Source organism: Glycine max, chromosome 8, assembly GCF_000004515.6.
Source record: "Glycine max cultivar Williams 82 chromosome 8, Glycine_max_v4.0, whole genome shotgun sequence".
NCBI classification, from domain to species: Eukaryota; Viridiplantae; Streptophyta; class Magnoliopsida; order Fabales; family Fabaceae; genus Glycine; species Glycine max.
In genome coordinates this window covers 43,348,827-43,364,438 of record NC_038244.2, presented here as the reverse complement: position 1 = coordinate 43,364,438, position 15,612 = coordinate 43,348,827, and the positions used below count along the sequence as shown (strand labels likewise).

The window sequence follows — 15,612 nt, the reverse complement described above, 5'->3', positions numbered from 1 at the left end:
AACAAAGGCTTTCCATCTCATCACTTTAATTAATTGCCCTCAATTTTCTACTTTGCTCTATTGGTCCAAATACTATAAATGGAGGAGCTAAATTACTTGGAAAACAGGATCCAAATATTATTTGGAAAATAGAGTGAACTTGTTTACTTTTGGTACAAAAGTTTATTGGGGAGTGAAGAGCCTTAAAAGGGACATTTTGAGAGTCCATCTGAAAGTAAAATAAGAATACATATAATTGTATCTGAATTTGGAATTTTGTGTCTTCTTGCACATGCCCAACCAACCATACTTTGATGCAGATTATCTAGCAATTTGTTCTGCTTGGACTCCAAATTTCCCTTTTTATTTTTAATTAAAAAAAATGATAATCTTACCAAAGTGTACTTTTCTACAGTTCTATCAATACTAGTCTCATTGGATGTGATTTTTTTTAGAAGTTGACATAAGTGTACCTCTTCCAGTGAACTGATTGTTTGAAATTCAAGCATAATGAATGGTGATCCATAGCATAACTTTCATAGGGGTACTTGATTTGAGCTTACATTGGACAAAAAAATTAGCACACAGATCAATTTGTTGGGCCTAATGAAAATGATGTGTCAATAACATATATTTTCTCTTTGCTTTATTACCGTTGAAACTCCGATTTTATTGGTGTTTTCCTTTTTTTTTTCATTTCTAAAAAGTTTTGAAAACCAAATTACAAAATGTTTTTTTTATATTTCTTTTCAAAAACAGTTTTTTTTAATAAAAAAAACTAGTAATAGCCTAGATCACAATACATGCTCACGCGCGAACAATCTTTTAGTAAGGACTAAGCGTTGATTAAGGAAGCTTGCATGCCCATTTTTCCTGTCTAGAGAAGTTTAGGGTGTATTAGGATCTCAGTGCACCATTTCCTTTAACACCATTCTTCTCTTTCTTGGACATAGTGTGGGGCAATTAGAATTGAGCTTTCTCATATACATACATAAGTAATAATGTCAAGGGATTTCTGTCTCAAAGAGTTAATATCATTATCATGGTTTTTAGTCATGAGAATATCTTGCTTTTAGTAAAAAAAAAAATATTTTAATTTATATATATATATATATATATATATATATATATATATATATATATATATATAAGTATTTCTTCATCCCATTTATGCGAACAGCGATTAGGATCATCAGTCAAATGTGGAGTAACGGTTAATCACGTGAAATTTTGTTTGGGGAGAAAGGGAGTTACAAAAACGTTTCAACCTACCATAGCAAGAAGATAATATTAAAATAGCATCATAAAGTACTATTGTTGAGAATCAAAACAAACATATAACAAAAATAAGAATCACCTTGTCTATATATGGTGCTATGTTGGGGCAAGAGACGCCCATTTTTGTTAAGTCCGATAAAACGATAATGAATAAAAGTATAAATTGACGTACGTAGCCATCTTTTTCTTTGTCAATTAATGAGTAAAACATATAGGATGCACTAACACGACCAAAGCTGTCAATGGATGTCTTAACCACAGGATAACAAGTCAGCTTCACATACACTGTATCAAGCGACATGAACATATTAATGTATTCATTGATATATGTCTATCATAACCATTTGAAACCAAATAAATACATATATAATAACCTAAATCCATCTGAGAAAAAATATATTTTCACTAGTCCAAAACGAATGAAAAACTGTCCAAGTTTTCAGAACCTCTGATGGCAACCAAAACTCTAATAGATAGAAAGTCTAATTGAGCCAAACCCAATAAGTCTTATCGAATCTAGGATAATCTTATTCGTACTCGAAATTAGTTTTCAAAATTATTTTTTACATTTTGGATTTGTTAAGGTATACATGTTTACTTCTTAGCATAAGTGCATATACTTTAATAAGTTATATTATTAATGTATTTTAAGATAATTTATCATCAATGTATTTTAAGATAATTTTTAGTTATAATTTATTAATGTACTAATACTAAAAATCAAATATATCTACATTAGCAAACCCCCCAAGTGTATGTACTCATACTCAATATGGCACGTTACCCTAGATTGTATCTTTGCCTTCCTCTAAACTAAAGACTCCTCACTCTATCTGCTCATAGCCCTTTGCCAAAAATCGCCATGAACATCCCATCCAGGTCAGAAACTCAAACGAACCCCATTAAACCTTATTAAGTCATTCAAGGACTTATCTGGCTATTAGCGTACGTCAAACAAATCTGCCATAGTCAATGTCTTTTGCTTGTTCGTCGCAAAGAACTCTTCAAAGCCAACGATCGACCTATCAAGAATACCACTAAACCAGTCCAATGCTACCCCTAACAACGTCCCTATGAACATCTTACATTTAAGTGCATTGTTTCCACCACTAATTAACATATGTGAATGAAAGGTCTTAATCGATCCATCAAAATACTCCACCTTGGGGACTAAGAAATGTGGCAGGATGGGCTTGGCATCAATTTCTATCAAGAAAGGTTCGAAATATCTTGGTGGCTCCACCGTTGTTTCTTGCCTTCTGCCTTCCTTATGTTCATGTTTCCTGCACTTCGTCTACCTTCCTCTTAATCTCCTTGTTCTCTCTACACATATCCTCTGCGTCTTGTAGACCTATGCATTCTCCTCCTGAAACCATTCATGATGGCAAGCAACTCCTCTAGGGTTGGGTTTAGGGCAAAGTTTTCCTCATTGTTGTACCGATTCCTTGCCATTGTGTTCTCTCCATCTTTCAAAGCAAAACCTAGGGCATTTGATAAAAAGCTTCATTGTGTCCCATGATAAGTGCCAAAATATTTTGGTACAAGATTCCTTCATAGGTTTGAGGTAGCCTACTCAAAGCATTCAAGTTTTAGCAACCAACCCTTGCTTTTATGTTCGTAGCATTTACTACTATCTTGAATTTTTCTTAGGTGTTTTGTCTCCTATATCGCAGAATAATGATTCAAACTTTGTATCCTCTACAGCTTGAACATAAATTAACATGGCGAGGCCACTTCACTGCTGATCTAATAACAAGTCAGTAAGAATTTGACTTGCCAGCAGGAGAGATAAGGTTAACTTGTATATCGACCTCAATGGATACAATAATTAATTTAGTTTAATTTCTTAACATTATCAAAAGACATGAATATATAGGCATCATAAGAAAATTTTTAAGACAAAAAAAGTATATAAGTGTTTTTAATTCTCAACTTTCTTTTGCTGAACAAAGTACATAAATTAAAAATATATCTAACCGAGTAGCGACTAATGTATGAGAGTATGCATTCATACTCAATTTAAAGAAAATTTTTACTCAAATATAAATTTACATCAATAACAGCTTTAGTATGTGTATACATACCATATAAATATTTATACATCTATACTTGAAATCACTAATTTCATTTTAATTAATTAAATAAAATTTAAATATATATCTATTATGACAAAATACCTTAAACGTTCGTTCATTTCAATTCATGTAGAGAAAAGTATTTCGGTTTGGATACATTGAAACTGTGCGAACAGTGATTCAAACATATCCGATATAATTGGATATGTCTAGAGTAGGGACCTAGCTTTTCTGTTATCTCTCTCAGTTATTCCTGTGTCGTCTCCTGAAAATCATACCGTTTTAAAATTGAATCACAAAATTAAATATTAACATAACTACATGGACAACACAGGAACATCATCTGAAAAAAGGACAGCAGAAAAACCAATTTCCTAGAGGCAGCTTCGAAGTCCAACAGTGTTAAATGAGGTAATTTCTTAAAATGAGGAACATGAAGGACTATTTTGTAAATTTAAAATTTTATTCTCATCAGGTTACCATTTATTAATTCAAACGGTTGATTATTTTATTATTATATCTAACGGTAAAAATTGATGTTTCACGGATATCCTCATGTGGTCCTGATTTTTTAGTCTTCACGATAGTCATAGCGTGTAAAAAGTTATACTATTTTTGTTTTTCAATTGAGATGGTCAAGTTTTATTATTGCTAATTCTCTACTTTAACTTTATCAAAAAAGCAATATATGACTTGATATATTTAACCATTGTGACATCACCAAAAATAATACGTAAGATATGTTGTCTTATTTGTTTCCTCTCAATCGGTGGTGTCAAAAAAATTCTATTAGAAACAAGGCTTATTTTGAGATTTACCAAAGATAAATCATTGAATTCGCTCCAAGGTCATTGCAATTATTATGAACTCCACTCACCTTCTCTTCCATTTCTTCTTTTATTCGACAAATTCATCTTTTTCTATTTTTCCCTTTCCCTATTTATTTGTTTCCTCTTCATTTATTTTATTTTATTACTGCAGGCTCACCCATCCACTTTTTTAAAAAATCTGGTCCAACACTTGGCCACCCTTGAACAATTCATTGTTTCACTTTATGAGTAACAAGGGTCGATATACTCTGTGGTGCATGTTTCTCGGCCCACTGTGTTGTTGCCTCTAATAATAAATGCATATGGAGCCCGTGATATGATCAGTAACACATTTTACCATTTTTGTGACCACACTCTCTCCTCACCAGCAATTGCATCAACTCCCTCCTTCACCTTTAACCTAATTTGTCCTCACTCCTCACCCGTCCCCAAGCTTGGTAGTTATTTATTCCACCTAGAGAAATTAGCTAAACCTTCAAAGTGGTCCAACCCCCAGCACCTATTGTTAAGAATTTAAGATTACCAACCCTAATCATAATCAAAGTCCTTAGAATTTCAAAAATAATTAATCATATAACCCGATTCAATATTTTGTAAATCTGAATCTAAAGAATACTTAACCATGGGTTGGTAGGCATCAATCACTTTTGTTGCATCCAATAATCAAACTTACTCCCTTCACCCTTTTGGGTTATATATATATATATATAAAACATAAGTATCTTTGATGAAAAATAATCTTATTTAACTAAGTAAAATGATTATAAGTAACAAAGTTCTCATTTTTAATATTTTAGACAACTCTATATTCAAGGTTTAAACTTGAAATCGTTAGTTAAATTGAAACAATTGTCTTAGTTATTCATACATTTGATCATTTTTACCCTTTTGGTTTAAATAACCTTTTAAACAAAATCTTTTTTTTTTCAAAAAGAAAGAAATTGACAATACAATCACCGGACATAAGTTACATGTCAAATTGAGAGATTGATTCTAAATGTTTAAAGTTATTAAACTAAAAGATTTTCACCTTAATAACTCCTTCTTTTTACCACTTTCTTTGCATGCCAAAGTAGATTTGAGCCAAACACTAGTGGCCATACAATCACAAAGCATTAGACAGAGGAATATGATGGGCATCATTCAATTATTCACTTTTGGGTTTCTTTAATTTTTATGTTCAAAACGGATATACAAGTTGGCAAACAAAGAAGAAAATCTCATATAGACTTATTATACACAAGTGTAGATTAAGAAAGCAGAAAGCCATAAACTAACACAACATTATTGGTCATTATTCTACCTCAACAAGTGATATGGCAATCCAAGATAGCTAGCATTTTCGTTGTGCTAAATTTTATCACACTTATACCTCAAAGATAATGTTCGTAGGTGTACTAGACAACCCAAACAAGACAATTAGTGGCAAAGTGAGCTGCACCGAGATGAGAATGCCCGAATGGTTCGGCTACCATATGTATTTATGTATATGCTATGGCTAGTGAAGGCTACCTTGAAAGTTCCATTTCTTGTAGTTTGGGAAAGGGACAAGAAAATTTTTCAATTGCCATATAATTCTAATTGATTCCAATAGTGTTGTTTTAGATGTTGCAATCCCCTTCTTCAAAAGCATCACTTCAAACCACCATAATGTTGACTTTTTAAGGATCTCTTGGGTGCCTTTCATTATTTCCTATTGAATTAAAACAAGAGCATTATCAACACAAACTATTACAACAAGGTCCTATAATGATCTCGAATACGATTATCTTTCGTTGAGAACACTAGTAATCTTTTAATTTAAAAGCTATTACGGTGAGGTAGGAAAATTAAGGTAAACCTAAATTTCTAAGTTGTCAAACTGTCCATACCACACAATACCTTCCCCATGAATTTTCTGTTTAGAATTCAAAGACAACCCAACTAAGTTATTAAGGTGAATTGACGGATAAACAACCTTTACATGTATCAAACTTCAAATTTCTAACGTCTCCTTTTCCTAGCACTAGGTACATTTCTTAGAAGTTCTTCATGAAAAACCATGTGCTCCTTGGAATTGAGATGTGGATAGATTCTTTTCTTTGGCGGTATAAGTTCCAAGACATTGCAAGTTATTATTAGTGAGGATAAAATATCAAGAATAAAAGAGAAAGCATCTCTCTCTATCTAATCATTCACCGTCCAAAATCCAAATTACTCACCCTGCCAAACATCTTGAGTGTCATAGAAGGCAACATGATTGTTCTTTTCCTATTGCCATTGCTCCCACAATGAAAAAGAGAAACAAGAAATTATCACCATCTACCTCCCTCACCTAACAAAGTTTCTTCCCAAGCTATGTTGGTTAGCTCAAGGGATGGGAGAGAAAAAAAAAATTCAAAATAGGGTTATAGGAAAAAGCTATGCTATTGAACACTTACAAAAGTCATATTTCGTGACCAAATTAAATTGTCCACCCATTCAAGTAAAAAACATAAATTTAGAAATGTATTTGTTGTAATTTAATAAACTCTTGTAAGAAAAATAAAAATCCTTTTGAAAATCAACTGAACCAAAATGCATTATGCAATATGTATCAATTGCATTCAATAGTCTCACTCACAATACAATGTGGAAAAAAATAAAAATATGGGCAAAAAGAATCAAACCATAGATAGAAACTAGTCCTCTAAATGTGATGAATGATCATTGATCATCAATGATAACCAATTTTGTTCTTAAATTGTATTATACATTCAGACACATACCAAGTATGAATTGTCAGGTAATGCAAATTAATTCTCCTGTCAAACGTAAAATATTGCTTTCCACTTTTTTCGGTTTGTCATTACACTAAAAAAGTAAAGAAAATTTGAGAGAGAAAAAATCTGCAACAATACCCTGAAGAATTACTCTTCACAGAAATTAAGATCATATCACCATAATCTTCATAACTGATCATCAATCACATTTTTCTTTTTCATTTTTCTCCGCATAGTAAAAAAAAGGGGGAAAAAGAGAAAGATAAAAAAAAATTCAAGTAGATGATAAAGAGTAAGAAAGAAAAAAATAATAATAATTCCGTCAACGAACCAAATACATCATTTCGTTCCGTTTTTTCATTTTTTCTCATCAGAGGCAAAGAACGGTGCAGAACAGATCATCGGTTGCCACGTCAGCATCGTCTAACGGCAACGCGTTTAGATCAAACGGCAACGGTTCTCGCGGGAACGACGACGCCACGTTGTCGCCTTCGCCGTCGTCAACGACGGAGGACGACGAATCGCAGTCGCTGCGGCAGTCCTCGGGGATAACGGGTGGCGTCCGGGGATATCTCCGGCCGGTGGCCACCGGCGCTGTCGCCGGCACGGCAGCACGGGGGCCGCTGAAGGACTCTACGGTGCTGCTCATGCCACTGGATGTTGGTCGCCGGTGATCGTGGAAATCTTCGCCGGTGTTGGCGAAGTGCCGGTGATCGGAAAATGGATCGGGATGGTAGAACGGCGGAGAAAGAGGGAAATTGGTCTTCGCCTTTGGTCCCCGGAGGGTTCTCGCCGCCGTGTCGTAGGCACGCGCCGCCTCCTCGGCGGTGTCAAAGGTTCCGAGCCAAACCCTGGCTTTCTTCAAAGGGTCTCTGATTTCGGCAGCGAACCGGCCCCACGGTCTTTTTCTGACGCCCCTATATCGCTGTTCTTTGAAATAAACCGGCCTTAAACCGGGTTCGGCGACCTCCGCCGCCGCCGCGGCGGTTCCACCCCTACCCATCTTCAAAGTTGGAATCTTTTTTGAATTCCAAGACAACCCAGAAAACCAAACCTGGCCAAAATACGTTGAAAAATAAAAAAATGTGAGATTGGTTAAGAAAAAGTTGCAGCCTTTGACCTTTTCTTAAGGGGGAAAAAATGTTCTCACAAAAGGGTCATTTCATTTGGTTTGAGGGAGAGGTTTTGAGGGATTTCGAGGTTATAGAGATTGGAGAAGATAATGATGATGATGGTGGTGGTGAAGAGATTGAGAAGGTGAGAGATGGAGGACGGGAGAGAGAGAGAGAGAAGAGAATGGGTGGTAGAGGGAGAGAGGTTTTGTGGTTGAAGGAAGGTACCATAACAACACAACTCACAACAACACCTTCTCTTGTTGATCTTCATCTACACAAAAATATATTAATAAGATTGAGAATGGACCTCAAGAGTGTAGTTTTCTACTTTTCTTTCTTTCTTTCCTTTCCCTGTGGGTTTCTTGGCTGTGGCTGTAATTTAATGACCTTTCATTCATTCTTTTATTAATAAATAAATAAATAAATCTTCCTTATCCATTATTTTTAGAATAAACAGACTTTCCATTAATAGTTTAAAAGATTTTTATTCTCTCATTAATCATTATGGTATATTTATTATTTTTTATAATTATTATCTTCAAATTATAATAACTATTTTTGAATAGATTGACAATATAAAATATTCCGTAAACAAACATAGAAATTAAATTTATTTTTAATAACAGTTTAATTTCTCTATACCAATTTTTTATGTTGTTAATCAATTAATAATAAAATAAGTATGATTTTTAAGTAATACTTTAAAAATTATAAATTTACTATATATGATATGGTATTTCTGAGTCTATTTTATTTTTATTTTTTCATTTTTTGGTACAGTTTTATCATTTTATGTTTGATTTTGTGGTTTTTTATTAATTTTTTTTCTCAATTGTTGGCAATGGAATTTATTATGGGTTGTGAAATGACAATAAGGGCCTTCCCATTAATGAGAGGAGGTTAATGTTGTGAGGGGAAAGTTTGAAGCGGGTTGGTTAATTGGTTGGTGACTGGGTGTATGGTAATGGTAAGGTCTCTTTCATGATATCACAACTGTTCCTAATTTTTTCTTTGTTCAGTGATTCAGAGGGTAAGATCAACGAAGGGTGATGATGGCATGTGGATCTTTAAATTGAATATTGTTGCGTGAGAAGAGTAGCATCAGATTTTGGAGACCTTGGAAAGATTTCCACGCCAAATTTTAATAATCCCTAGTTTGCTTATATTTTTAGGAAAGAAAATAAGCACATTAATAGTGTGAATTAAAACGGCAAATTTGTATCTTTCTTCATTCATTTTCAATCATTTCGTCAGCTGGGTATTAGAGAACCATGGTTAATGCTATTCACAGCCACGGGACTACGTTTTTTAATTTGTGATTGCCCATCCTTCTTTTAATATTCTTCAATTTCTTTCATCAAAGATAATACTATATATTAAGTCATAAATATAAAAGGATCTGATTTAATTGACTGAATAAAGCATAATATTTTAAATTAATGTGTTTAATTTATACGGATAAGCAATAAATCATAAATGAGTAAATAATGTTCATTTAATATACCATAATCTCAAGAGAATCCTAGTAACAAAATTATTAAAGGAAAAGGAAACAATAACAAAATTGTTACATCTCTTTGTCAATTGATATGGAGTTTTTTTCCCTATTGAATATGGAGATCTTTCTTGCACAAGATTAAAGAACGTCAAAATATCAGTTATCTTTATTAAAGACTAAGATAATTCCTATAACTACAATTAGAATTCTCACTAAAAAATGTGTCTACATTTAATAGATCACCATAAAAGCTTCCAAAATAAATCATATAAACTTTAAGTTAATTTATTCATATATATATATATATATAGTAAAATAAAAATAATGAAAAATTATGGTAAGAAATCTAAATTGCAATTCTTATTATTTAGCAAACAGTTAGGAGGTGTATGATACAAAGAAAAAAATTAGTTTTCTACGAATTTGAAATTGAGAAACTTTATTTTTCATGTTTTTCACAAAATTATTCTCATGAAGGGTGTGAAATTGATTTTTTTACGAGTTAATAAAAATACTACAATACAAATATCACATTGCTCTTTTATTAAATTATTTAATATAATAAATAAATGTAAATTCTAGTAAAAATATCATTTACTCTTTGATTCTCATAAAAATAATTACATAAATATTTTTAAGGATAATTTTAATCATTCTTAAAAACCATGATTCTCACAAATTATTATTTATAAAAATCATAATTTTCAAACATAAAAAAACTTATAAAGCATATTACGGGAAAAACATATATATTAAAAAGCTATAAAGAAAACACGTTAAAAATCACACACCCTACACATAAGAAACAAATTAGAGGCACTATCTTATCATTTTCCTTGGTTGAGACATACTAACCTCTTTCTAAATTTTAATACTTTTTTTTTTCTTGAATATAAGTATTATGGAATAAGATTTTTTTTTTCTAGAATTAGAGGTCTCCTACTCTAAAGCATAAAAGTGTATTTTATCTTACTCTTAGTAAAAGTGTAGATTATATAATGTTTCTTAAATATGGTAAGATTTGATTATATCTTATCTCCATAAATCATACAAATAAAGTATAACTCAAGTAAGATATATTCTACATTTATAATAATATAAGACGCTAATAAATATAATTATAATGGTTAATCAAATATTGATTAGGTTGAATCCGGTCTATTAGATCCAATCTAATTAAGACTATAAGGTATAATAAGTAATAAAAATTTATATTTTTTGTTCTTAAATATAAAATAAAACTTCACTATTTTAAAAATATACTTCATTTAATAAGATCAAATATCTTTTGTATGTTTGATATTAAATTTTAATGAAGGACAATTTAAGAAAGAACTAACTTTTAATTGAGACTAAAACAATATGATAAAATTAAATAAATTTCTCAATAATAAGTATGAATTAATTTTTTTTATTACAGTTGAGACATATAATCAATAAGGAAGTGAGAATGAATTACAAGTATTCATCTTTTTTAATGGTGAAACTATAAATATTCATTTCACACATAATTTAGTGTAAAATTAAAGTTTGAATTTAGAATTAAATTTTGAAAACACACATTATTAAAAAAAACAAAAGGAGTTATCTTATTATTTTCCTTAGTTGAAACATACTAACCTCCAACTTAATGAATTATTTTATCGAAATTACATATATTTAGTTTTCTGAATTCTCATCTAAACTACAAGTGTCTATTTGACACATTGGACATATAGTTAAAGTTTGAAATTGGAATTATAATATTTAAAAAATAATTTAAAATTAATGTCACTGCTATCAATAACTGTTATCAGTCTCATCACCAATTCTATATTGTTATTATTTTTTACTTAAACTCCATACAAATTTACCTGCATCTACCCTTAATTTTTTCTAATACTAGAACTCCCCTTAATTAAAGGTGCGTACCAAATTGGAACTAAAATACAACTTAAAACTATAATTTTACACTTTAAATTTTTGACACAAACTAAAAATAAATTTATAATTCTAAACTAATTTTAATTTTGAATTACAATTCTAATTTCTTTAGCTAAATGTACCGTAAGTTTGCATGCACCACGGTTAATAAGCAAGCAAACTTTTTATTTGGATTACTACAAATTAGTATGAAGTATATATTAACTTTCTCAATTACTAATATCTTAAGAACTTAATTGATTATTTATAATAAGATTTTCTTTTTTCGTCATATTATAATCATTTATTAACTTAATTTTTTTTTCGTCATATCTTAAGAACTTAATTGACGAAAAAAGAAAATCTTATTAAGAACTTAATCTTTTTTTAACTTAAGTTAATAAATGATTACAATATAAAATTATTATCAAATTTTTCCTTTTTTATTAAGAATTGTAAATATTAAGTTAATAAATAAAAAATTAAATAGCAGCAATGTTTTTCCTCTTTCAAATTTTGAAAAGTTCAAACTAAATAAATAAAATAAATGGGGAATTAGATTTTTAAAGTTTAGTTTTAGTTCTCCTAAAAAAATGTTCATTTTTTTTTGTTTTTTTTTTAACTTTGTATTGTATCACTTTTGCTCTTCAAACTAAAATGATTTAGGTAACACTTTATAAAATGATGAAAAATGATTCAAATAATACTTTTAGGAGTGCATATCAAAACTAGAGAGAGAAAAATAAATAAAAGTTTATAAATACTAAAATTAAACTTCAAAAAAATTAGTAAAATAAAAAATATACTTTACTCTATTTTATATTTTATTTTTATATGTATGCTAATAAATTTAGTATTTTTTATAATTGTCCTCGCTAACTTCGAGTTTTAGTGTGGATCCTCCGCAAGCCCACGCTGATGCATTGGTCTATTTTTAAAATTATAAAAACACGTGAAAAAAATATAACTACATTTTCAGCGCAAACTTAAAATTATTGTATTATGACAATTGACAAAATGGTTTTTTTTAATCTTAATAATTTTAGCATGTTGATCAATGTCCAAACTCAATAACAATGTCGCTAAATTCTCCATGATACATGTTTTGTTTGAAGATAATAATAATAATAATAATAATAAATTTCAAATAAGTTTTTGGTTATATTTTGCTTTGCAAAATATTTTTTGAAAATAAATAAACAAGAATAGATTCAACCAGACCTAGTATATATTTTCTTTGCTTTCATTCTGCATTTGACCTAACCGAGAAAGCCAATAAAGTTTGAAATTGGAATTATAATGTTTAAAAAATAATTTAAAATTAGTGTCACTACTATATCAATAACTGTTATCAGTCTCATCACCAATTCTATATTTTAAATTGTTTTTTAAAACATTAATCTCTTAGAAAATCATCAAAGGGACTCAAACTTGTTGCTGTGTAATGCTTATATTTGTATACATATCAGAGACAAAGAAAAAGTTATTTAATTTCTCTATAAATTTTAATTTATAAGAAAAAAAATTTAATTTATGGTACTCAAACATGTCAATTGATCTATTCATCCAAATAGAAATAAACTATGATTTGGTATGGTATCATTGGTGCTTTTTAAAGAAATTATTTACAGTTTATTTAATTTTGTTTAATGTAAGTATTTATATAATTCTTTGAGAGAACTTATAAGAAATAAGTTATGATAGGTTCATAAATTGTTTTCAATTTATTTTAATAATAAATTCATGATATAACTTGTAAAAAATAGCTTACAACTTATGCGAAAACTATTTAATCTTATTTTCTCTTCTATTGTAGAAACAATCTATATATAAATACTTGTATGATAAGTATCAATAAATGTTTAGTTGAATGACCTATATATTCCTAATAATAAAATAATCACATAACATTATCATGAAAACATGGAATAAAATTGGAGTATAATTTGCATAATATTCATAGTGTTTTTTTATTTTTAATTCGGTCAATATTAATTGATACAAGTAGTTTGTTAGTGGGGAAATTTCTTCTTCCTACAACAATCAAATCAATTTTATAATTCTTTTTTTTTTTTTATTCTTTGGGTGATACTTTAGACTGAACGTCATCCTAATTTGATCAAATAGTCATAAAAACACTTATTTAGCTCTTTCTAATATTCAAAAATAGGTATTTATTTTAATTTGTCCACCAGTAATAATTAAGCACAAAAGAGAATTCCATTTCTTCTTTGGAGTAAGTGGTATCTACTTTCTCGTTGGATAAAACCTCCATTTCTTCTTTGGAGTAAGTGGTATCTACTTTCCAATGACTGAAGTTTTCAAGGTAGAAGCAAAAACGAGAAAATTGTACGAGAGTGTGATCGCGTTTCCTTGCTTATCCTCTTTTAAAGAAATAATCAAAATTATAAAAGCTTATCTGACCCATTATTCATCACTTATGGAAATTGCTTTTTGAACGATTATGTTCTTAAGGGAGCAAGATTTTCAATGAGGAAAGAAATCAACCATGATTAACAATAATACCCAATTGTCTCTGAAATTTGAAGCTAAACTATATAGCTAGTATATTAGCTATGGAATATAGTTATTCAAAATTTCAAATATTCAATCCTTGTTATGCAAGGAGGTTTTATCCAACGAGGAAAACTTATCTCCCCAAAGGAGAACACGGTGGAATAACTTCAATTGATCCATTATTTGTAAGTCACAACTCACAATCACTGATTTTGTTTACGTGGAATCGGATTTGTAGGTAACGTTGCGATTTTTTTCCCTCTTTCTTTGCTTTTTTTTTTTTTACATTATTGTAATAATTCTTAACCTTTAAGCCACTTCATTGATTAGAATGAGTAAACTGATTATGTTTTTCCGAGGAGCGAGTAAAATGATTTAAATAAGTTAAATTTATACAAAAACTTTTGTATCATGATGTTTTGAAATTTAAGATGTAGTAAGCAAGTAAAATGAGATAGTATTTATTTATTGGAACAAATGTTTAGGATGATCATTGAAAGTATTTATTACGCAGCGGTGGTTTGTTTTGCAATTCATTGAGACAAACAGAACATGTCAAAAGAAGTGATCATGGAGGTGCAATAAAGAATGAAGAAGATTCAAATCGCTTGCATTTCCAAGATGATAACAAAAACACCAATAAACAAGCAAGCCTCACATGAAAAAGAGAAAAATAAATAAAAATGCAATTAAAAGAAGATAAGGCAAAGAAAGAAAGGGATCTAAGCGTCATTTAATTTTGTACCAAGGACATCATCCAATGAATTTGATTTTTCTATTTTCTCTCTCTATATTATTCCTGTATGTGTTGTTCCCATGAAAATAACACTCAATAACAATTATATTAATATTTAATAATAACATCATTTAATTTTAAAAATCATTAAAAGGATATAATTTTAGAGGGACAATACAAAAATAACACAAGAGCACAACAGAGAAATCAAATCCTCCTCTAACTCACCATGAAAATCTTAAAAGCATGTTGACCGTTGACCATCCCCCAAAGTGGACCCTAGCACAGCAGATCCATCCACCCCTCCAACCTCGATGTCTATCATTTGTGACCCACTAACATGGGACACGTCATGAGCGTCAGCATCTGAACCCGGTTCAGTGCACGAACCGGTTTAAAGGAGGGAGCTATTAGTACAGACACGTTTGGACAAAACGAAGGATCTAAGGGGTTGCGTGGTTTGGCCTATCTGGTTTCTATAACCACACAAGAAAACTTGTTACTTGAGCCCACATGCACTATTTTTATTTTATTTTCAATTTCGGGTGAGTATTTTTTGTGTTCTAGATTTGGGAAATTGGTGGAGAAATGAAAGGAAACAAATTAGTTGTAGTTATGGGGTATAGGTGGGGTGGGTAATGGGTATATTGTATTGGTATGCGTGGTGGAAAGTGGGTCAGTGTTATTCATTGGTTGGAATCGGAACCATGTATAGGCTAAGCAAACTTCCTCCCCTACTCATAAATGTCTCTTAAATTATTTCATATAAATAAACAAAAATTCATAAATACATCAAAACTATTTTGTTATCTCCTTATAATTATCTTTTTAAATTATTTTATAAAAATCAATAAATATAAAAATAACAAATTTATAAAATTATTTTTCTACATTATGAACTTTTCTGTAATTTCCCTTTATTTTATATAATCAATCCATTT

The 15,612-nt window shown here is 30.2% G+C and overlaps 1 protein-coding gene across 1 annotated transcript; it reads right to left on the bottom strand.

Moving 5' to 3' along the window:
- Window positions 1–7,056: 7,056 nt before the first annotated feature.
- Window positions 7,057–8,941, bottom strand: LOC100795762 (ethylene-responsive transcription factor 3). Its single transcript, XM_003532096.5, has one exon. The coding sequence runs from the start codon at window positions 7,904–7,906 to the stop codon at window positions 7,274–7,276; it is 633 nt and encodes a 210-aa protein (XP_003532144.1). The 5' UTR covers window positions 7,907–8,941; the 3' UTR covers window positions 7,057–7,273.
- Between the last annotated feature and the right edge of the window lie 6,671 nt (window positions 8,942–15,612).

Excerpts from the sequence above, each read along its gene's own strand:
- LOC100795762 (XM_003532096.5), bottom strand. The coding sequence starts at position 7,906 with ATGGGTAGGGGTGGAACCGCCGCGGCGGCGGCGGAGGTCGCCGAACCC.